This window comes from Podarcis erhardii, assembly GCF_964252035.2.
Source record: "Podarcis erhardii genome assembly, chromosome: 18".
In the NCBI taxonomy this organism is placed as follows: domain Eukaryota; kingdom Metazoa; phylum Chordata; class Lepidosauria; order Squamata; family Lacertidae; genus Podarcis; species Podarcis erhardii.
Window position 1 is genome coordinate 10,560,529 of NC_138516.1, and position 23,519 is coordinate 10,584,047.

The 23,519-nt window shown below is 48.1% G+C and overlaps 2 protein-coding genes across 10 annotated transcripts in view; both read left to right on the plus strand.

The window, feature by feature from the left end:
- TCF3 (transcription factor 3) overlaps positions 1–8,587 on the plus strand; it is a 90,713-nt gene extending 82,126 nt beyond the window's left edge. For 6 of the 9 annotated variants that reach the window (XM_081846168.1, XM_081846171.1, XM_081846163.1 and 3 more), the window contains exons 19-20: positions 3,568–3,712; positions 4,618–8,587. In XM_081846168.1, coding sequence (XP_081702294.1) covers positions 3,568–3,710 — 143 coding nt within the window. In that variant the 3' untranslated portion in view covers positions 3,711–3,712; positions 4,618–8,587. Of the gene's footprint in view, positions 1–2,416; positions 2,644–3,567; positions 3,713–4,617 lie in introns of all 9 variants that reach the window. The other 3 variants (XM_081846167.1, XM_081846169.1, XM_081846170.1) reach the window with 2 other exon arrangements.
- Positions 8,588–13,823: 5,236 nt separating this feature from the next.
- UQCR11 (ubiquinol-cytochrome c reductase, complex III subunit XI) lies at positions 13,824–18,859 on the plus strand. The gene is made up of 3 exons (XM_081846523.1): positions 13,824–13,951; positions 16,746–16,896; positions 18,710–18,859. Exons 1-2 carry the CDS (start codon positions 13,902–13,904, stop codon positions 16,864–16,866), a joined length of 171 nt encoding a protein of 56 aa, XP_081702649.1. The 5' UTR covers positions 13,824–13,901; the 3' UTR covers positions 16,867–16,896; positions 18,710–18,859.
- The last annotated feature ends 4,660 nt before the right edge of the window (positions 18,860–23,519 follow it).

Here is a 23,519-nt window from a genome sequence, read left to right on the forward strand (position 1 = left end):
GGGAGAGATTGATTCTAGGCAACACCTATAGGCGCAGTCAAAATTGTTCCAAACCTGCCCCCCCCCCCTTGCAAATCAGGTGAAATTCTGCTGGAAAGGCAACCTCGACGGGCTTCTCTTTAAGTTGCATTTTCAGCCAAATTTGGGGAGAAACCACTGAGAGCATACGTTGTGCAGAGGAGCTATTTCCGTGGCTTTTGTGGGATTCCGCTCCTTGCAAACAGCTGTAAGTTTGCAGATGTTGAGAATAAATGTGGTTTGCAATGGGGGGGTGTTGGGTGATTTTGATTGCAAATAATAATAATAATAATAATAATAATAATAATAATAATAATAATTTTTTTTTCTAAGAGAACAAGGTAAACTCATGGACCCTTTTCTAGAAAAACAGCCCTGATCATTATTAATAATACAAATACTCATCATAACAACCTTCTTCTGGGAAACCCAGACAGATGGGCAGGGTGTAAATAATATAAATAATTATTATTATTATCTTTTAAGAGCCATTAAACAGTGGAACAGACTCCCTTGGGATTTGGCGAGCTCTCCCTCCCATTGGAGGTTTCTAAGTGGAGGTTGGGTGGCCATCTGTCGTGGGGTCAGACTAGATGAGCGCTGGGGGTCCCTTCAAACTCCACAATTCTACGAGTAAACAGCACAGTGCTTATGTGGCGAATATTTAGGGAGGGACCGCAACCTTGGAGGATGGACGTACCACCACAACCAGGGTTGTGGTCATACCTGAGCTTCTCCTCCAGTCACAGTAGACCTGTCAGTTGGGGGGTGGATGTGAACCATTGCCCAGTCTTGACACATCTCACCCCCCTCACCCCACTTTCCAGCTCTGAACAGAGACCCCCCTGGGATATTCGCTCCCGAATCTCCCTGGAGGCAAGACAATCTCCTTCCTTCCAAACGGCAAGGTTCAGATTTCCAAAGGTTCGGCGTGGTTCGGTTGGGCTGTTATTGAAACATCCAAAATCGACATCACCAAATAGGGACTCCAGGGGACAAGGCTTAGGCCAGGGCCGGTCCACCATCCCTCAGACCTTGTGGGGGGCCAGACTGTATTTTGAAGAGGGGGGGAAATGAACCAATTCCTATGCCCCACAAATTACCCAGAGATGTGTTTTAAATAAAAGGACACATTCTACTCGTGTAAAAACACCAGGCAGGCCCCACAAATAACACAGAGATGCATTTGAAATAAAAGGACACATTCTACTCATGTAAAAACACGCTGATTCCCGGACTGTTAGCGGGCCGGATTGAGAAGTTATGGGGCCGGATCCGGCCCCCGGGCCTTAGTTTGCCTTCCCATGTTCTAGTAGCAGGTGGTTCCCCGGACTTGCTTGCTTGAACTGAAGTTCAATATGGATGAGACAGAAAGGTTCTAGTCCAGGGGTCAGCAAACTTTTTCAGCAGGGGGCCGGTCCCCTGTCCCTCAGACCTTGTGGGGGCCGGACTATATTTTGAAAAATAAATAAATGAATGAATTCCTATGCCCCAGCAAATAACCCAGAGATGCATTTAAAATAAAAGGGCATATTTTACTCATGTGAAAACACACTGATTCCCAGACAATCCGCGGGCCGGATTGAGAAGGCGATGGGGCCAGATGCGTCCCCGGGTCTTAGCTTGCCTACCCATGTTCTAGTAGCGGGTAGTTCCCCAGTCCAAAGCACACATTCTACTCATGTGAAAACACCAGGCAGGGCCCACAAATAACCCAGAGATGCATTTGAAATCAAAAGACACATTCTACCTAGGCCTTTGCTTGCGTACCCCTGGCTTAGGCGTAGAGAAACTGCTAAGCGACTTACCCAGATCTTGCGGGACTCTGGCTCCCGTCGTGACGATTGGCCATGCTGTCTGCCTGGGGGCTGATGGGAACCGGAGTCTAAAAACACCCAAAGGCGTCCCCCATTGCTTGTGTCGCTTCTGCAATCGGCTACCCCAAGAGGAACAGTCTCCCTTGGAGCTATCCGAGCGGAAACTGGGTGCCCTACTTTACCTGGGTGCCCTACTTTAACCGGGGGTTGGACTGGATGACCGCTAGGGGGCTCCCTTCCGCCTCTACGATTCCACAGTTCCAAAGTGCCAAAACAGTATCGTCCCAGAGGATAGGGGGACAACAAGGTTTTCGAGTTTGGTTTTTCCCGTGTTGCGAAACGGGCGCGCACGGCACGGGCAGCGTTCGGCAGCTCCTTGTCTCTGAGGTGGAACGAAAGGGCTCTCCTCTTCCTCATCGTCCGTCAGTTGTGCCGTGCCGCCATGGCTCACCGCTGACGTGGACTCCCTCCCCCCCCCGCTGCCCACCTTGGCACCGTCCCCCCCCCCGAACCCGCCTGCCCCGCAGAGTCCCTCCATCGCTCCCCAGACTAACCCTCCCCGTGGTGCTGTGTGAACCCAGCAGTACAGATGAGGCGCTCTCACTGGAAGACAAGGACCTCAGGGACCGGGAGAGACGCATGGCCAATAATGCCAGGGAGAGGGTGCGCGTCCGGGACATTAACGAGGCCTTTAAAGAGCTGGGACGCATGTGCCAAATTCACTTAAAAACAGACAAAGCGCAGACCAAGCTCATCATCCTCCAGCAAGCGGTGCAAGTCATATTAGGCTTGGAGCAGCAAGTACGAGGTACGGCGCCGGGGGGCTCCCCCCCCCACACACACACCGAGGTCTCGCCCCCCCCACTTTGCACGCATCTCCCATTTGTGCTCTTTCGCTCGCTCATTCGCACAAGTGTCTCTGCCTCTCTCCCTTCCACCTTTTGCTTGGGGCTCCAGGTTTTGCGTCGCTTCTTTTCTCCTCCCCTCGCTCTCTGCTTCGTGGTCTGTGCAGTGATGATCACCCATAAAAGAGGGGTGCAGCGGTGGGGCTTACAGCTTTTGAGCAGCAAGGTGGGGAGAGGGCTCGGGGAGGGGGCCGAGCACTCAGATGCCAACCCACTCATACTTTGTGAGACCCTTATCCTTTTCTCCGTCTTGCCTCTATCCCTTGGATGCTGGTTGGGTTGGGTTGGGTTGGGTTGGGTTGGGTTGGGTTGGGTTAGGTTGGGTTGAGTTGAGTTGGATCAGGTTAGGTTAGGTTAGTTGGGTTGGGTTGGGTTTTGCTGGGTTGGGTTGGATTGGGTTGGGTTGGGTTGGATTGAGTTAGGTTGGGTTGGGTTGAGTTGGGTTGAGTTAGGGTGGGTTGGGTTGGGTTGGGTTGAGTTAAATTGGGTTGGGTTGGGTTGGGTTGAGTTAGATTGGGTTGGGTTGAGTTGAGTTGGGTTGGGTTGAGTTAGGTTGGGTTGTGTTGTGTTGGGTTGAGTTGGGTTGGGTTGAGTTGGATCAGGTTAGGTTAGGTTAGGTTAGTTGGGTTGGGTTGGGTTTTGCTGGGTTGAGTTAGGTTGGGTTGGGTTGAGTTGAGTTGAGTTGAGTTGAGTTGAGTTGAGTTGGGTTGGGTTGGGTTGGATTGGGTTGGGTTGGGTTGGGTTGGGGTTGCAGGTGGCTCTTGCCGGACCCGAACCTCCAGATTTCCTCCTCCTCCCCTCCTCTTCTCTCTCTCCTCTCGTCTCAGAACGTAACCTGAACCCAAAAGCAGCCTGCCTAAAGCGCCGCGAAGAGGAGAAAGTGTCTGGCGTCGTTGGGGACCCTCAGATGGCACTCTCGGCATCTCATCCGGGTCTAGGAGATGGGCACAACCCCGTGGGGCACATGTAAAGGTAGTCTCTCTCTCTCTCTCTCTCTCTCTCTCTCTCTGCACCTGTTTTGGGTCTTTACATGGGAGCAGCAGGAAATATTCAGGTTGGGAAGTTTGGTTTCTTCTGGAGATGGTTGGTCCTTCAATAGTGGGCTTTGGTCAAACCTGGTACCATATCATGTAAAAGAATTACTGTGGACCTCCTATTTTTTCCCCAAAAGCTAAGCCCTGGACCCCCCTACTTTTGAAAAATTTTGACATCTCTGTGGTAGTTTCCTGTGCAAAACAAGTACAGCAGTCCCTTGCTTCTCAAACTTAATCTGTTCCGGAAACTGCGTTCCAAAACCAAAGTGTTCCAAAACCAAGGTGTGCTTTCCCATAGAAAGTCGTGCAAAATGGATTAATCCGTTCCAGACTTTTAAAAACAACCCCTAACACAGCAATTGAACATGGATTTTACTATCTAATGAGACCACTGATCCATAAAATGAAAGCAATAAACAATGTACTGCAGTCACACAATCAGTAGCTGAACTGGGTTCCGCACAGTCACAAAAGCAAAACGAAAAAGAGCCGCAAAAACAAAAAGGCAAAATATATAGCAAAAACGTAAGCGTAATGCTCAAAACGGAAGTGTGGCACTCAAAACGGAGCAGGTTCGGCTTCCAAAAAAAGTTTGCAAACTGGAACACTTACTTCTGGGGTTACAGTCCAGCCCCCCACAAGGTCTGAGGGACAGTGGACCGGCCCTCTGCTGGAAAAGTTTGCTGACCCCTGGGTTAAGTGATTCAAGGCTGGGACGGACGCAGCCTAGGATGGTGGAGTTTGCGGACATTGCTTATGAGACTTGTGTTTTTGTGCAACGAACCTCCGGGCTTTTTGCACCGTTTCTCTTCTCACCCTTTCTTTCTCTCTCTCCCTCCGCAGGTGATTTCTTTTCTTCGCCCTGCAAGCAGACGTCTGTAGGAAGAAGAGAAAGCTGGATCTCTCACACATCCCCCTCTCCTCCATTCCCTGACAACCACCGCCTGTCCGCACCAGAAACTGTAGTCCTGTTTCAAATACCGACGTGCGGTCCTTTTTTGGGGGAGGGGGGGATACGGGCAGAGAAAAGTTCGGCGTGCTAGAAGGAACTTTTCTCTTTCTTTCTCTCTCTCTCTCTCTCTCTAAAGGAAAGGAAAAGCAACAAGTTTTATCGAAATGGAAAAAAATCAACAGCAAAGATTGCCTTAAGTCTATATTCTCGAACTTTCAGTGCATATCCTTCAATTACCGAATTTCGGGGGGGGGGTTGTTGTTTGCGGGGATGTGTAACATTACAAATGGCTTGTGTTCACATAAGGCCAGCAAAAAGAAAAAAAGAAATTGTGCCTACGCATTTTATTTTTATTTTCTTTCTTTCTTTCTTTTTTTTAAAAAAGAGAACATTAGTTACAATAATTTTTTTTAAACGTAGAACAAACATAGTAATGCCTTTTGTGGAGCTGGGGGGGGTTGTTGTTTCGTTTTGGGTTGTTTTTTTAGCTTCTTTTGCGTATATGTTTTGTAAGCAACGACGGGGAGGGAAAAAGACGTGTAAAAAAAAAAAAAAGACGAAGAGATTTGTTTCTCTCCCCCCCATCGAACCGCTTTTTATTTCCGCCCCCTCCCTCTCTCTCTTTTCTCTGCTGCTGTTTCTATAGTTAATGTTGCATATTATTTTTTAAAAAATTAAGATCAACCAGAAATATTAAAAGTTTGTATTAAGAGGACTGGATGTTTGAAAACGAAACACAAAAATGGAAACTAAATTCGAGGACGGAATTGGGGGGAGGAGACACGGACGGTGAGAGTGTTGTGAAAATGTCACAAGCGTGAATTGAAATAGGCAGGTTCGTTTAGCTAGGAGCTTCCACGGCGAAGGGTGTATTGATAACCGTCTCTGTCAAATTTTGAAAGGGGATGGGGGGGAAGAGACGGCAAAGCGATTCGGAAGAGTTTCCTCCATCCCGCATGATTCTCAAAAGGTCTTATATTGTGCCCTTGGCTTCCATCTTAAACCTCACCCCCCCAAAAAACGCCATCTATGGTCCCCCTTTAATGGAAAGCAAAGACACTACAAGGAACGAGAAGTCCTCTTTACGGAAGACGTATCTCAAGACAGCGGGAAGCGGTGAACTTTGGAAGAAAGTGCCGTCTTTGAAAAGCAGGATGGCGACGGGAGGACCGGCTCACGTTCCCACCGATTCCTTCTCCATTTTTCGAAAGAAGCACCTGAGCAAAACCGGCGCGGAACAAACGGAAAAGGAGGGAGGTTGGGCGCGATTTTTTTTTAATGTTAAAAGAACTGCCGGAGGCAGAACGAAGAACAAACGAGCTGCAACGAGGAAAAGGCGAGACGGTGAGATTTTGTGGTGGGATGCGGGCTGCGTGCGCAAGACGCCAAGGTTTCCAAGCCAGAGACAGTCGAGCCCCCAAAGGCCAATCGCAGGACTTCAAACCGAAGATGGACCCGCTTTGCATTTTATGAGCTCTGGAGGAACAGCTGCTGGCCGTTGGGGCGAATACTTCCAGTCCCCTGCCAGTTTGCGGACGGAAAGCAACTTTGCGCCCCTCCGGAGAAGGCTGCTGTTTCCGGCGAGAGGAGATTGCCGCTGGATTTCGGGAGGGTGCGTTGACTTGTCCTGGTATCTCATCCTCCCAAATTTGCCCTCCGGGGGGGTGGCAGGTCTTTGGAGACTCTCCCATAGGTGCTGCAACCTCAGAGGTTTCAAATATCCCGGAAAGTTGACTTTGGGCAAATCCTGCTAGAAACACACACATTCACACAATTCCGACGGCAGAGAGCGTGGAATCCGGGGGGGCGCTTTACCAGCAGAGATGGGGAAAAGTCCTCGCTAGAGCCATGCAAGGGGGTGGGAAAAGGTCCTTGCTAGGGTGGGGACAGGGCACCCGTTTTTGCGGTGTGGGTGTCCCCGTGCCACCCGCCGCTCAGCCACGGTCCTCCCCCCTTTTCCACCCATCTCCCGGCTTGGTTCATCTCCCATTGCAAATCTGATTTCTGGCCCTGCTCCCGCGACTGGCGGTTCCGCGCCAAACTGGGAGGTTTTTTTGTGAGGGGGGTGTTTTCTCTGGGGTCGGCCCGGGTCAAAGCAACTTTGCAGGAGCCGAGGACAGGATAACTTTTGGCGTCTCCTCGTTTCCACCCCACCTTGACTAAATCTCTCTCTAAAGGAGAGTCGCCACAACTTCCTTTTCCAGTTCAAACACCCCCCAGGAATAAAAAAACACAGTTTCCAGTCCACCGGCTCCAAATAAGTTCTCCTTCTTCCTTCCTTTTCAAAGTTGTATTTTGTTTGAACAATTTGGTTCTGTTTTTATTGTGTTTTTGTTCCGTTCGGGGAAAGGCAGCGGGGGGGGGGGGGAAAGAGAGATGCTCGCCTTTTCGGCCGTGGCGTGTCTACACTACAAACTCTTAAACCAGTTTCAGACCGGTTTTAACTATCTAAAAAAGGAACCCTGCCGTTTCCGCGAGGTGCGCTCAGAGATCCTTTGGCCGGAGAAGCAGCCCCTCTTTCCTCTCCTCGTACCCCCGCCCCCCGCTCCTTGCAACCCCCCAAGCGCCCTCTGCATTTGGGTCGCTACGATAGCTTAAAAACGGGTTTGAAACTGTTTTTTTTTTTTCCTTTTTCTTCCTTTCTTAAAGTTTGTAATATAGATATGTCCCAAATGATCTTGGGATATTTATTTTTGTTGCGGGGGTTAGGAAATTTAAGAAAGGGACAACCAGCGAAACGAAACAAAACAGGAGGGGGGGGAGGAGCCCCATATTTTTTAAATTTTTCGTGCCGGGTGGGGAGCGTTTTAGGAGAAACAGCACCGGGGGGGGGGGAATCTTAATTTTTTGTTTAAAAAAAGAGGTTTGCGCACTGCAGAGAACAAATTGTACCTTGGTTCCCGTTAAGCTATATTTTTTTAGGTGGGATGGGCAAGGCTGTGTATCCTTTTCAGTCTGTTTAGATTGTTTTTGGGGCTCTTTCTCTCTCTCTCTTTGTTGCTATCGGGGATTTTTATATATATATTAAAAAAAAGATAAAAATGGATCCTTGCTTTTTCATGGGGGGTGGGAGGGGTGACTGGCCCCGATCCAGGTACAGTTAGCCATGACTTAAGTCTTAATAGGAAATGAATGGACTCGACGAAACTCTCTCTCTTTTTTTTGCTTTCAATGGACAAGGGGGGGGCGGTTTTAAGTCATGCCTAGCTGAAATTTGGATTTGGGGAGCGGGGGCCGCTATGGGGTGTTGTTTTATCCCCCTCTTTTTGCTGCCTACATTGTAAAATCCAGCTGTACGTAAGTGGCTGAGAATCCTTGTTATTAAATCAGATACACATTATAGTTTTGAAAGATATATATATGGTATAAATATATATATATGCCTAACCCCCGTTTAAAAAAAAAAGGAGGAGGAGGAGGAGGAAAATGGAAAGAAAAAGAGTATTTGGTGGGTGGGGAGGGCAACACATTTTAGAGGGGATGGACTCACATTTTTGGACTGAAATCACAAATTTATGGGATCGGGCGGTTGGGGTTGGGGTAGCACGGGGTTTTAAATTGTGTTTCCGAGTGCCTCAAGATATGGATTGTGTTCATTTTTTAAAAAAATAATAATAATAATTTTATACAAGTGTCAAGAAAAAAAAACACAGCTGGCTGGATTATTTGGAATTTTTAAATAATCCTTAACTTTTTTAAAAGTAGAATTTTGAGAACTGTCCTGTATATAACAGTAATGTAGCAATAAATTTGACATTTTATAACAATATTACCTTTCCCCCCCCTCCCCGTATCTGTCTCTCAGATGTTGTATACCTATCAATGAAAAAGTTGTAATAAAGGTTCTACCTTGTACTAAAATTGCTTTATTTTTCCTGGTTCTCTCGCTCCCCCCTTTCATTCCTGACCTTGATGGGAATGTCGTGTTCTTGCTTTTATTTTTTTAGGTGGGAATAAAAGGCTGCCATCCTAGATTCCACTTATTGAACTCAATGGGAATTACTCCTGAGTATATGTTTTGGGGAGTTTTTATCTAAGGTTGCCACGCGTCTGGGATTTAACTGGCAAAAACAGCCTGTTAAATCAGCAAAATTGAAGTTGTTTGCAATCACTTTTGTTCAGCAAAGCTGAGTTTAGCAAACTGAAGAACTTTGCGTTTCCTTAAAAATGAAAAAGCTCATTTTGCCAATTTTCCGAATATCCCCCGGACTTTATTTTCGCCGCTTTAATCCAAGACATTATTTGGCAACTCAAGAAGAAGGATTTCCTTTTGTCCGTGAAAGAATCTGTATTTTAAAAGACTTTTGAGGGCTGCAGCCCTGACTCCCATTTACTTGGGAGCAAAGCCTATTAAATACAGAAGTTCCCGGGAACAACTCATAGACACTCCTTTCCTGAATGTTTGGAGAGCTTCCGGTCAGTGTAGACAATATTAAGATGGACCCAAGGGTTCCCGGCTGCTACAATCCCATTTGAAACCGGCAGCTTGCTCTAGGATAAATGGTTCCCACCCATAGCTGTCAACTTTTCCCTTTTCTTGCCAAGGGATCCTATTTGGAATAAGGGAATTTCCCACTGTTGCAGGAATTTATGTATAGGTTTGGGGGTTTGCCCCTCCAGCAGATACCATGCACATGCAGCCCACAACCAAAACCAGCACCATTGCTTTTGTGACTTTTGCGATTTGTCCCCACAAAACACTTCATCCCAGTTTCTTCGTATTCAAAGGGCCTTTGCTGCACGATACTAAATGTAAGAATTCGCTGATCAATGTCTCTATGTACTGGCTCACTGGGAAAACTTCAGAAATTCCTATAGACAGGTGAGCTCATCTCCTCAGCAGCCCCTCTGCCTGAGCGATAATCCCTGGCATCCTGATACCTGAGTGCCAGACAGGTAGCCATTCCAGAAAGAACAAACCCAGATGAAGACAAAAGGGTGTGATGAACTTGGCTGGGCAAAAGGGAAATGTAAATATCTCTTTTGTTCCACTTGATGGGTGTTTGGTGGAGGGCAAGGGGAACCATGGGGCAGGGTCCAGGATGCTCAGATTACGGCCACCAGACCTCCCCTTTCATGATGGGACCGTGATGTATGAGTGATGTAGTTTGAGGAGGTGTAACATGGGGATTGGAAGGGACGCGGGTGGTGCTGTGGGTTAAACCACTGAGCCTCTTGGGCTTGCCAATCAGAAGGTCGACGGTTCGAATCCCCGCAATGACGGGATGAGCTCCCATTGCTCGGTCCCTGCTCCTGCCAAGCTAGCAGTTCAAAAGCACGTCAAAGTGCAAGTAGATCAATAGGTACCACTCCAGCGGGAAGGTAAACGGCGTTTCCGTGCGCTGCTCTGGTTCGCCAGAAGCGGCTTAGTTCTGCTGGCCACATGACCTGTGGACAAACACCGGCTCCCTCGGCCAGTAAAGCAAGATGAGTGCGCATCCCCAGAGTCGTCCGAAAGTGGACCTAACGGTCAGAGGTCCCTTTACCTTTACCTAACATGGGGGTTAAAGGTAAAGGGACCCCTGACCATTAGGTCCAGTCGTGGCCGACTCTGGGGTTGCGGCGCTCATCTCGCTTTATTGGCCAAGGGGTCATGTGGCCAGCAGGATTAAGAGCAGGGCATGGAAACGCCGTTTACCTTCCCGTCGGAGTGGTACCTATTTATCTACTTGCACTTTGACATGCTTTCGAATTGCTAGGTTGGCAGGAGCAGGGACCGAGCAACGGGAGCTCACCCCGTCATTGCGGGGATTCGAACCGCCGACCTTCTGATCAGCAAGTCCTAGGCTCTGTGGTTTCACCCATAGCACCAAAGCAGCTAATAAAAGTTTGGGTTCTCTTTTGTTCGGGGTTTCCATCTTGTTCCACCTGGTGGCAGGTGGGAATCCTGTCGTGACAGTCTTCAATCAAGACCAAGCCTACTGGCTGCTGTTTTGCTCTGGTATTTCTGGCTGACATCCTTGTTTTTTGTCCAAGGGAGCCCACGGATTTCTCCGTTAACACCTTCCAAAAAGGGGAAAGTTGACAGCTATGCTCCCACCAGGAGTGCCAGCCTGGCCCCGTGACCCATGAGTGCCATGCAAGCACCAAAATTAAATTAAATATTTAAATTAAATTAAATAGTGGCCCAGCTGCACAAGGGGGGGGGTGTATTGCACCAATATATATTTAAATTAAATAGTGGCCCAGCTGCACAAGGTTAAGTGCAATTGGTTCACTTTGCACAAGTTCATTTGGAGCGATTTACAAATGTGGAGCTTTTGAAATGGCTGGTGGGATCCTGGCTGCTCTCATTGTTTTGAAAATTCAAAAACCTATTTGGAAATTATGCCTGATGCATTACTTTTGCAGGCATTTTGTTAAGTTTTGCTGCCCTTAATACTGTTTTAAGGAGTTTGAGGTTGTGGCCACAGCCTCTCTGGCCGGTTATAGCTGAAATTCAACATATAATAATGTTATATGTTAGATATAATAAAGGGAGCCCTTCCCTAATATTAATCAGGCACTGCAGTAGACAGCGCACTCCCCGCTCGCCTTGAAAACAAAACAACTTGGCGGGGGTCCTTCGACGAGGAGGGCAATGGAATGAGGCAGAAAGCCGGCGCCGCGCAGGCGCATTGAAGCAAAGCGGTCAATGCTTGACCATAGATCTTTGTTTTTATGTAGAGTCGCGCGCCCACAGTCTTCTTGCGAGGTTGATTTTAACATATATCTATATAGTTACAGTATATATATTTTTGCGTGTGGTCTCTCTCTCTCCCATTCAATCAAAAGCAGGCGGCAAACGTATATTTTTGCATTTTAGAAATACTTAAAAGCGTCTAACGTTCAGATCAAAGGAATACCAGATTTGGGGTATTTGCTGCCTAACTGAGTGGTTTTTGGAGATTTTTGCCAGGGATTCATCAACAATCCCCAGACAATGTCAATGAATCTCCATTGTGGTTTTATCTTGTGAACTGCCCTGAGACCTTGGGGATAGGGCAGTATAATAATAAATCTTATTACTATTATTATTATTATTATTATTATTATTATTATTATTATTGCAGGCAGAGTCTGAAAGTCCATGGCTGATGTATGGCACTCCAAGAGTGCTAATATATTCCTAGCATGCATTGATTTGATTTGATTTGATTTGATTTCTGTTTATTATATTATTTGATGATGATGATGATGATGCTGTATTTGTGATGTTCTATCATGTTATCCCCAGTAGTGATGTATGGAAGTGAGAGCTGGACCATCAAGAAGGCTGATGGCCGAAGAATAGATGCTTTTGAATTCTGGTGCTGGAGGAGACGCTTGAGAGTCCCATGGACTGCAAGAAGATCCAACCTCTCCATTCTGAAGGAAATCAGCCCTGAGTGCTCACTGGAAGGACAGATCCTGAAGCTGAGGCTCCAAGACTTTGGCCACCTCAGGAGAAGAGAAGACTCCCTGGAAAAGACCCTGATGCTGGGAAAGATGGAGGGCACAAGGAGAAGGGGACAACAGAGGACGAGATGGTGGGACAGTGTTCTCGAAGCTACCAGCATGAGTTTGACCAAACTGCGGGAGGCAGTGGAAGACAGGAGGGCCTGGCGTGCTCTGGTCCAGGGGGTCACAAAGAGGCAGACACCACTAAACGACTAAACAACAAAATCATGTTATCGCAAATGAAAAAAATCAAAGGCAACATGGGTAAATGCTGGCAATGCACTACATCCTTTGGGCCAGAGACTAGGCAGATGATTATGATGATGATGATATTATTATTATTATTATTATTAGTTACAGGTAGACAGCCGTGTGGGACGCAGGTGGCGCTGTGGGTTAAACCACAGAGCCTAGGACTTTCTAATCAGAAGGTCAGTGGTTCGAATCCCCCCGAAGGGGTGAGCTCCCATTGTTGCTCGGTCCCTGCTCCTGCCCACCTAGCAGTTCGAAAGCACCTCAAAGCGCAAGTAGATAAATAGGGACCGCTCCGGCAGGAAGGTAAACGGCGTTTCCGTGCGCTGCTCTGGTTCGCCAGAAGTGGCTTAGTCCTGCTGGCCGCATGACCCAGAAGCTGTACGCCGGCTCCCTCGGCCAATAAAGCGAGATGAGCACCGCAACCCCAGAGTCGTCTGTGACTGGATCTAATGGTCAGGGGTCCCTTTACCTTTACCTTTTTATATTAATTGGGAGTGGGTGGCGCTGTGGGTTAAACCACAGAGCCTAGGACTTGCTGATCAGAAGGTCGGCGGTTCGAATCCCTGCGAGGGGGTGAGCTCCTGTTGCTCGGTCCCTGCTCCTGCCAACCTAGCAGTTTGAAAGCACACCAGTGCAAGTAGATAAATAGGTACTGCTTTGGCGGGAAGGTAAACGGTGTTTCCGTGCGCTGCTCTGGTTCGCCAGAAGCGGCTCAGTCCAGCTGGCCACAAGACCCGGAAGCTGTACGCCGGCTCCCTCGGCCAAGAAAGCGAGATGAGCGCCGCAACCCCAGAGTCAGTCACCTAATGGTCAGGGCTCCCTTTACCTTTACCTTTTAAGGTAGTCGTGTTGGTCTGCTGTAGTCAAAGTAAAATAAAATAAAATAATTCCTTCCGGTGGCACCCTAAGTTAGTTATTGGCATGAGCTTTCGTGTGCATGCACAGGAAAGCTCATACCAATTATTATTATTATTATTATTATTATTATTATTATTATTATTATTATAGCTGTATTTGAGATGTTCTATCATAGGCTGATAATAACAATAACAACAAATAAATGCAGAAATAAATAAATATAATAAAGCTGCATATTATCATAGGATAATAATAATGATAATGATGATGATGATAGTAGTAGTAATAGTAGTAATAATAATAATAATAATAGACTACACTGCAGGGCTGTCGTCCAGTTCAACGTGCTCGCCTAGGACTTGTGCCATTACGCGGCTTGGGCCGCTAGATGGCGCTGGATTCACGTTCTATGGAGCGTGGAAAAGCAAGCTCGCAATCCGGCGGCGCGTTGGCGACTCTTCCTCGGGTCTATATGTATGCGCGAGGAGCGGAACAGGCGGCGCCGCCGCCGCCGCGCATGCGCGGACGTGACAACGGAGCGGGGCGGAAGGAAGGCACGCACGCACGCACGCACGTCGGGGGAGGGGGGAAAAGAGGAGGTAGTGCGCAGGCGCGAGGGAGAGGTGACCTTCCAGGCGGAAAGATGCTGAGCAAGTTCATGGGTCCCCGTTACGGGCAGCTCCTGCGCAACTGGTGAGTGGGGGGGGGTGAGTGGGGGGCAGGGGGGGTTAAAGGTCGGGAGAGGGGGCGGGGCCTCGCTTTGGCCCCTCCCAGCCCTGCTCCAAAAGAGTGGGGGGGTCACCCACCCAACCCCAAAATTAAACCCCCCCCCTTTAAATTGGAGGACGTTGGACACACCTGGACAGGCTTGCTGGGAAATCCAGGGCCAGGAATGGCATTTCCCCCCCCCCCAGGACACCCAGTTAACCTGCGGAACTCCCTGCCACTGGAAGCAACCGTGGTCAGCTTGGGAAGAGGGTTCCGGCTGAGCATTCCTTCGAGGTCCCCAAAGCAGGGTGGTGGGGCAGGGCAAACAGCACCAGGAAAGAGGTAAGAGAGACGTCTTCAAATATCTCACCGAAGGGGAGAGCCGGCTTGTTTTCTGCCCCACTCTGGAAGGTGGGACTCGAACCCGTGGCACGGAAGTAAGAGAGACGTCTTCAAATATCTCCCCGAAGGGGAGAGCCGGCTTGTTTTCTGCCCCACTCTGGAAGGTGGGACTCGAACCCGTGGCACGGAAGTAAGAGAGACGTCTTCAAATATCTCCCCGAAGGGGAGAGCCGGCTTGTTTTCTGCCCCACTCTGGAAGGTGGGACTCGAACCCGTGGCACGGAAGTAAGAGAGACGTCTTCAAATATCTCACCGAAGGGGAGAGCCGGCTTGTTTTCTGCCCCACTCTGGAAGGTGGGACTCGAACCCGTGGCACGGGAGTAAGAGAGACGTCTTCAAATATCTCACCGAAGGGGAGAGCCGGCTTGTTTTCTGCCCCACTCTGGAAGGTGGGACTCGAACCCGTGGCACGGAAGTAAGAGAGACGTCTTCAAATATCTCACCGAAGGGGAGAGCCGGCTTGTTTTCTGCCCCACTCTGGAAGGTGGGACTCGAACCCGTGGCACGGAAGTAAGAGAGACGTCTTCAAATATCTCACCGAAGGGGAGAGCCGGCTTGTTTTCTGCCCCACTCTGGAAGGTGGGACTCGAACCCGTGGCACGGAAGTAAGAGAGACGTCTTCAAATATCTCACCGAAGGGGAGAGCCGGCTTGTTTTCTGCCCCACTCTGGAAGGTGGGACTCGAACCCGTGGCACGGAAGTAAGAGAGACGTCTTCAAATATCTCACCGAAGGGGAGAGCCGGCTTGTTTTCTGCCCCACTCTGGAAGGTGGGACTCGAACCCGTGGCACGGAAGTAAGAGAGACGTCTTCAAATATCTCACCGAAGGGGAGAGCCGGCTTGTTTTCTGCCCCACTCTGGAAGGTGGGACTCGAACCCGTGGCTTCACCCGTGGCACGGAAGTAAGAAGGGGGGAGGGGACCTGAAAGAGACTGAAACAAGTGGGGGAGGCATTTTCCAATAAGAAGCCAGGAAACCCTGGCTGATCTTGGAGACCGATATCAGGACTGGACTCTATAGAGAGACAAATGTTGTCCATCGAAGCTTCTACCTTTTATTAACAATTTTCTTAGAAGGAACACCTATTTCCATAGGCATGTGCTTAATGAAATACAGACACTGCATTTTAGCTTGAGAGAGCAGTTGTGCTCAACTAGGCTTTTGCAGCAGAAACATTAGGTTATCAGCACATTCCAAAATAAGACTGTAGACTCTCAAACTCAAAAGTTGCGGCAAAGCAAGAGGTGGGGTAAACATTTGCACACTTAAGAAAGGCAGTCTGTCAAAGGCAGAAGGAACAGACAACACACATAACAGACAACATGTAAACATACATATTCTCACATATGTATTAACAGACATCACACATAACAGACAACATGTAAACATATATATTCTCATCCTTTAGTTGGTTATTGCAAGGAGTTGGGCCGCTTCCTTTGGCTTCATTAAGTGAAATTAGTAGGAAGGTCCCACATGGTTTTATGAGCTTCCTTGCCTCTTCAAACACACCACCAGTTAATCAAACTGGCAGGGCTCACAACACTTGGTTGACTGGGTACCCCTTTTTATATATGCCCAGATTTTACCGTAATACCCATGACAAGGAAGCAGATTCCGACTCAACGGCGGAAAGAGTTTTCTGAGTCAGAGCCATCCGGCCGTGCAAAGGGAGGTGGCGGCCCAGTAGACCTGAAGGAGCGTATCCACCCCATTGTCCAGCCTGGACACGGAAGTCCATCTCCGAGGGCCTTCTGGCGGTTCCCTTCCTGCAAGAAGTGAAGTTACAGGGAACCAGGCAGAGGGCCTTCTCGGTGGTGGCGCCCTCCAACCAAATGCCAAGGAAATAAACAACTACCTGACTTTTAGAAGACATCTGAAGGCAGCCCTGTTTGGGGAAGTTTCTAATGACCGATGTTTTAATGTATTTTTAATCTTTCGTTGGAAGCCGCCCAGAGTGGCTGGGGAGACCCAGCCAGATGGGCAGGGCATAAATAATAAATGATGATGATAATGATGCCAGAATTTGAACCCAAGACCCTCTCCATGAATAGCAGATTTTAATGTATTTGTAATCTTCTGTTGGAAGCCACCCAGAGTGGCTGGGGAAACCCAGCCAGATGGGCGGCGTAGAAATAATAAATTACTACTACTACTACTGTCCTTCTTTGGAGACTTTCTAAACGGAGGTTGGGTGGCCCTCTATGTCAGGGATGCTTTGGCCGAGATTGCTGGGGCGGGGGTTGGTCTGGATAACCGTTGGGGGTCCCTCCCAACACCCCTACAGTTCCAAAAGTTCAATGCAAACCACGCGTGCTTCCGTCTGAAACATGCCCAGAGGTACGTGAGCGCCGCTTCTGTTCTTTCTTTCCCGCAGGGTGCCTACGTTGAGCACATGGGGCACCGTGGGCGCCGTGGGGCTGGTGTGGGCCACGGACTGGAGACTGATCCTCGACTACGTGCCTTGGATCAACGGCAAGTTTAAGAAGGACGACTGAGCGGAAAAACAAGCCCTTCTCCACAAGGAGGTGGGTCCTCTTTGGATAATGAATCTGGGCCTTTTGCGGCCACGACTCTCGTGCTTTGTAATCGGTTCGGGGGGGGGGGACGACTTCCCTTGGCAATCACCGTATTTTTCGCTCTATAAGATGCACCAGACCACAAGACACACCTAGTTTTTGGAGGAGGAAAACAAGAAAAAGAATATTCTGAATCTCAGAAGCCAGAACAGCAAGAGGGATCGCTGCGCAGCGAAAGCTGCAATCCCTCTTGCTGTTCTGGCTTCTGGGATAGCTGCGCAGCCTGCCTTCGCTCCATAAGAGGCACACACATTTCCCCTTACTTTTTAGGAGGGAAAAAGTGAGTCTTATGGAGCTAAAAATACAGTATCCCGTCCCCCACCTTCGGACTGAGAAGCGTCCCCGCAAATGGGGTTCTGTGTCGCCGCGAACGACTCCCCTTCTCTGTTTTAATTTTGTATTTTAATCTTATTTTTTAAGCTATATTTCAATCAATTGTTTTTATATTTGGTGTTAGCCGCCCTGAGCCTGGTCTTGGCCGGGGAGGGCGGGGTATAAATTAAATTTATTATTATTACCATATTTTTTGCTCTATAAGACTCACTTTTTCCCTCCTAAAAAGTAAGGGGAAATGTGTGTGCGTCTTATGGAGTGAATGCAGGCTGCGCAGCTATCCCAGAAGCCAGAACAGCAAGAGGGATTGCTGCTTTCGCTGCGCAGCGATCCCTCTTGCTGTTCTGGCTTCTGGGATTCAGAATATTTTTTTTCTTGTTTTCCTCCTCCAAAAACTAGGTGCGTGTTGTGGTCTGGTGCGTCTTATAGAGCGAAAAATACGGTATTTATTATTAGGCACAGAGCCCAAACGAGGCCCCTTTGCAAGCTGCGAGGCAGAGAGCAAGGGGAGTCTGCGGCTTGTGTTTCTCTTGAGAAATGAACGAGCGCATGGGGAAAACGGATCTCTCCGTCGGTTGGAGCGAGGGTGCTGATAATGTCAAGGTTGCAGGTTTGGTCCCCGTATGGGGCAGCTGCATCGTCTGGGGAACCACCCGCTACTAGAACATGGGTAGGCAAACTAAGGCCCAGGGACCAGATCCCGACCGTTCATAACGTAGGGATATTCTTCTCAACGGTGAGCAGGGTGGAAAGCGAAGCCAAGCAACAACAACTCGCTAGAATGCCGTTCGCAGCTTTTGCTCAGGCTTCACGGAAAAAGCATTCTGGTTCCAGAAACTCATGATAAAATATAACGGATAGAATCCTACAGGGTTGGGGTCTTAGGGTGTGGAAACGGTCCAGATCCAAGGGGCATCTTCACTTCAAGTGCCCGATAAGGATAAAGGGACCCCTGACCATTAGGTCCAGTGGTGGCCGACTCTGGGGTTGCGGCGCTCATCTCGCTTTACTGGCCGAGGGAGCCGGCGTACAGCTTCCGGGTCATGTGGCCAGCAGGACTAAGCCGCTTCTGGCGAACCAGAGCAGCGCACGGAAACGCCGTTTGCCTTCCCGCCGGAGCGGTACCTATTTATCTACTTGCACTTTGAGGTGCTTTCGAACTGCTAGGTGGGCAGGCGCAGGGACCGAGCAACGGGAGCTCACCCCGTCATTGCGGGGATTCGAACCGCCGACCTTCAGATCGGCAAGCCCTAGGCTCTGTGGTTTAACCTACAGCGCCACCCGATAGCCAGGTGCAAAATGCTAATTTTGAACGCCGGCTGTGCCGAATCTGCTTCGGCTGTCTTCATGGTCTGAGCGATTCCTGCAAAGCACCAGAGCTTTTTTGCGACATCCTTTAATTGTTTTCCTTTTCCCTCCCTTTGCAGAGCAACCCGTTTGGTCTCAGAGAAGCTTCCTTATTCTCTCTGCCGGCTGGCGCTTCGAAACTGTGAACCCTTGAAACCTTCCTTTTTCCTCTCGCCGAACGGGCAGATGATGCGCCGATAATGTCACAATGAATAAAGCCTCTTTTAGTGCACGGGAAAATGTGCTGCTCTTGTAGACGTTTTGCTTCCCTGCAGAGTCAAATGTCGCACAAATCACAGCGCAAAAATCTCACACGTTGGCCGATGTGGGAGCCGTTTCTGAGCACAGGTCTGGGGTTCGAAAACGCCATTTTGCGGTGGCCTGTTTCACGTTGCCGACCGGGATGCGCAGCCTTCTTCCTCCCATCGGAATTTCAGCAAATTAAGTCCCATCTGCCCTTTACATTTGAAGCGGAATCATTGAGGCTTTTGTCCCCCAAAATCCTGGGAACTGTAGTTTGCAAAGGGCTGTTAGGAGACTCCCATTCCCCTTAGCGGAATCGAGGCTTTTGTCCCCCAAAATCCTAGGAACTGTAGTTTGCAAAGGGCTGTTAGGAGACTCCCATTCCCCTTAGCGGAATCAAGGCTTTTGTCCCCCAAAATCCTGGGAACTGTAGTTTGCAAAGGGCTGTTAGGAGACTCCCGTTCCCCTCAGCGGAATCGAGGCTTTTGTCCCCCAAAATCCTGGGAACTGTAGTTTGCAAAGGGCTGTTAGGAGACTCCCATTCCCCTCAGCGGAATCAAGGCTTTTGGCCCCCCAAATCCTGGGAACTGTAGTTTGCAAAGGGCTGTTAGGAGACTCCCATTCCCCTCAGCGGATTCGAGGCTTTTGTCCCCCAAATGTCCTGAGAACTGTAGTTTGCAAAGGGCTGTTAGGTGACCCCTGTTCCCCTTGCAGGAAGCCATGTCTGTTTATGATGCTGCCTTAAATGCAGAGGGCACCTTGCGCCGTTGCTACTTCCACGATACCCGCGAAGCGTCACAATTCTGGATTCACGGCGTTAGAAACTCAGATATAAAAGCCAGGCGCCAAATGACTCTCTGAACCAGGGTTGCGGTCGCCAAAATGGAAGGTCTAGTTGCCATTTCAGGGCAAGACAGCTGCTCTAAAGCATGGAGGGGCAAACTAAGGCCCAGGGACTGGATCCGGCCCAATCACCTTCTCAATCCGGCCCGCCAACGGTCCGGGAATCGGCGTGTTTTTACATGAGTAATCCTTTTATTTAAAATGCATCTCTGGGTTATTTGTGGGGCCTGCCTGGTGTTTTTACACGAGTAGAACGTCTGCTTTTATTTAAAATGCATTTTTTCGTCAAAGTGTACAGGTGTCGATCCTTCCGCCTCCATGCAGAAGGGCCAGGGCCGGATTTAGGTTCGATGCGGCCCTCAGCTCCTGAAGCTAATGGGGCCCTTTATATGTCCAGCTGTCCTTTGTCCACAACAAATTGTCACTGTTTTTTGGGGTTGAATAGATGCTATATGGTCATTTACGGACCTAACGGCTATCTCAAGCCGTTTGCACACCACAAAATATGTATTTTATCCGTTATTGTTGAACTGAAATACAATTAAGAAGGAGTACATTAACAGTGAAATACAATTAATAAGTATATTCATAGCGAAATAATTATTAAGCTCCAACTTAAAACGATTTTTTATTCATAACAAACTGAATCATGCAAACACATTGGCATTTGGCGATAGCAAAAGGTCCTTTAGAAACACAATTTACAAAGACTCATAATCTAGTCGCTAGAAACTTGCTATAACATAAAATAATACTAGGTGTAAATAATGGGTAGGCAAACTAAGGCCTGGGGGCTGGATCCGGCCCAATCGCCTTCTCAATCTGGCCCGCCAACAGTCCGGGAATCAGCGTGTTTTTACATGAGTAGAATCTGTCCTTTAAAATGCATCTCTGGGTTATTTGTGGGGCATAGCAATTCATATTTTTTCTCCAAAATATAGTCCGGCCCCTCACAAGGTCTGAGGGACGGTGGACCGGCCCCCTGCTGAAAAAGTTTGCTGACCCCTCCTCTAAAGCCTTATTTCCCAACACGGCTTTTTGCTTCCTGGAATTTGTCCCGGTAAAAATACCGCTTGCGAATGCGTGAAAACGGCCCGGATCCAAGCATCCAGCAGGCAGGCCACTTGCGGATTGCAGAGACGTTGGGTTGCAAGGGGGCCTGAGAGCTGCGTGCGAAATGCGCCGGGCGGATTTCGAACCCTGAAATTTTGGGGTTTGGGTTGAATTTGAAGCCAGGCGATCGGCTGGGGAGACTCAGCTAGATGGCCGGGGTATAAATAATATAATATAATTATTATTATTATTATTATTATTATTATTATTATTATTATTATTATTATTTGCACCCAGAGAATCAATCCTAGTCCCGCAGGACGACGGCAAGTGACCATCTTTTCTTGCTTTTCAAATCACATTTTTAAGAAGAACCCGAGAGCGTAAATTTGGTTAATCAAAACGGACGCGCATAAATTGGTTAATCCAGAATCGATGAGAAATCTCTTGGGGGGGGGGCTTCAAAAGCAGCGAAGGACTACAATTCCCATCAGCCCCTGCACCCAGCAGGGCCCACGGCCAGGAAGTTCTAAGCTGGCAATGTTTGGGGAGACATTTTTCCACCCAGAGGCAGATTTAGGGGAGCCATTGGCCCTTTAGGTGCATTTTTCACCTGCTTTGCACAGACAGGTGTGCCAAAAATCTCTGCTTTTTGCGGGCCTAGGAGCCTCAACCACTAATAATAATAATAATAATAATAATAATAATAATAATAATAATAATAATAATTTTTATTTATACCCCGCCCTCCCCAGCCAAGACCGGGCTCAGGGCGGCAAACACCAGGTATCAAACAACTGAAATTAAAACATTCTTTTAATTTACATTAGCAAACAGATAAGAAAACAAGAGATGGTAAAGATATAAATTAAGTTTAATTTCTGTAAGGATATAGAACATTGCTTGCATATGGGTTTTGTTCCCTACGGTTTATATTTTTGCTTCTTCAAGAAGACGTGCACCATATTTGTTATTTAAGATTACCAATAAAGCATCGACAAAAAAGGAAACACACACACACACAAAAAGAAACTGGTTCCCATTATTCTTTTGCCAGGACGTCCTTTAAATGGAGTTTGTTACGTTTTTCTCTGCCAAGTTGTGGGCGAAGCTTTTGCAAATTTGGGGGTCGCTGGGCGAGATGTGGGGGTATATCACTGTCCCATCCCGAAAGCTTTTAAATTTAATTTAATTAATTTAATTTAAAAAAGACAATTTTCCGGTTTTGGAGCATTTCTATACATAAATTATAGAGTCATTCCATCATGCTAAGGCCAAATAATTCCTAAATTGCAACGTGTACAATTTATATATTGGCAGAGCACTCTGAATAAGCACGTCTACTCGGAAGTAAGTTCCACAGGGCTGACACTCTGGGGTAAGAAAGAGAGGTATTTTTTGAGCATTACTTTTGAGTAGCACTGTAAAAAGAATCCCAGAAAGCCTTTTTCTTTCTTTCTTTCACATTCTGAGTTGCACCTGTGCTTCTATTGCAACATTTAGGGGGAATAATAACAAGAACAACAAGTATTAAATGGTGTTGTTAATTAACAGAAGGCATAAAACACCTAACGGAAACTGCGGGTTTTGCCAATATTTAGGGTTTTCTTCCATATTTCAAAATGTGAAAATCCAGACTCAAAGGCTTTTTTAATTATTATTTTTTGGCTCAACAGCTTTTTAGTGAAAAAAACACTTTTTTTATTATTTTAAGAAGCCTTTTTAAAGGAAAATTGCCCAAAACAGTTTCCGAAGGCAGAATCAGGAAAAATTCTGGATGTAACTAATATTGAGCTGGTCAAGGTAAGCGGAAAGAAAATTTGCACCTAGTATGGGAAAGGCAGAAATTCACCGGTGAAGCACTGCTTGGAGGGAAAACCTCACCTGTTGAATTTCTTCCTGCTCTGACAGCACAGGAGCCCTAAAAAAAGGGGGGGGGAATATTGTCTATTAGGTGAAAAGGCTTTTTTTTAAAGGGGGGTGCAGAATAGAAATTTTGGGCTCCTCTTTCACTTTGGGGGGTTTCCGTTTAATTAAATCACACTCCTAACGAGCCCCACCGAAATGATTGGCTCTCAAATTCAGTGGGTCTACCCCCTTAGCACCGAGATGGTTTGCCGTTGGAGAGAAGGAAACCTCACCTGTTGAACTGATGCATCACCTGTTGAATTCCTTCCTCCCCTAAAAAAAAGAGACCAAAATGTTGCATATTAGGTGGAAAGTTTTTTTTGTTGTTGTTGGGGGGCACAGAACAGAAACTTGGGGGGGCTTCTCTCCCACTTTTGGGGGGTCCCATTGCATTACAGTTGCAACGAGCCCCACTGAAATGGCTACTGAATTCAGTGGGTCCCTGCAGGTGTCAGCGCCTAGCCCCCCATTTTATGGGGGGGAGGTTTTTTTTAAAAGAGTGGGGTGCTCCTTCCCGCACCCCTATTGCTTTGGGGGGCTTCTCTCCCACTTTGGGGGTTCCCATTGCATTACAGTTGCAACGAGCCCCACTGAAATGGCTACTGAATTCAGTGGGTCCCTGCAGGTATCAGCGCCTAGCCCCCCATTTTATGGGGGGGAGGTTTTTTAAAAAGGAGTGGGGTGCTCCTTCCCGCACCCCTATTGCTTTGGGGGGCTTCTCTCCCACTTTGGGGGGCCCATTGCATTAAAGTTGCAAGGAGCCCCACTGACATGGCTACTGAATTCAGTGGGTCCCTGCAGGTGTCAGCTCCCAGCCCCCCATTCTTAGGGGGGTGTTAAAGAAT

Excerpts from the sequence above, each read along its gene's own strand:
- UQCR11 (XM_081846523.1), top strand. The coding sequence starts at position 13,902 with ATGCTGAGCAAGTTCATGGGTCCCCGTTACGGGCAGCTCCTGCGCAAC. Across the intron at positions 13,952-16,745 it reads GGGCAGCTCCTGCGCAACTG|GGTGCCTACGTTGAGCACAT; the intron begins GTGAGTGGGGGG and ends TCTTTCCCGCAG.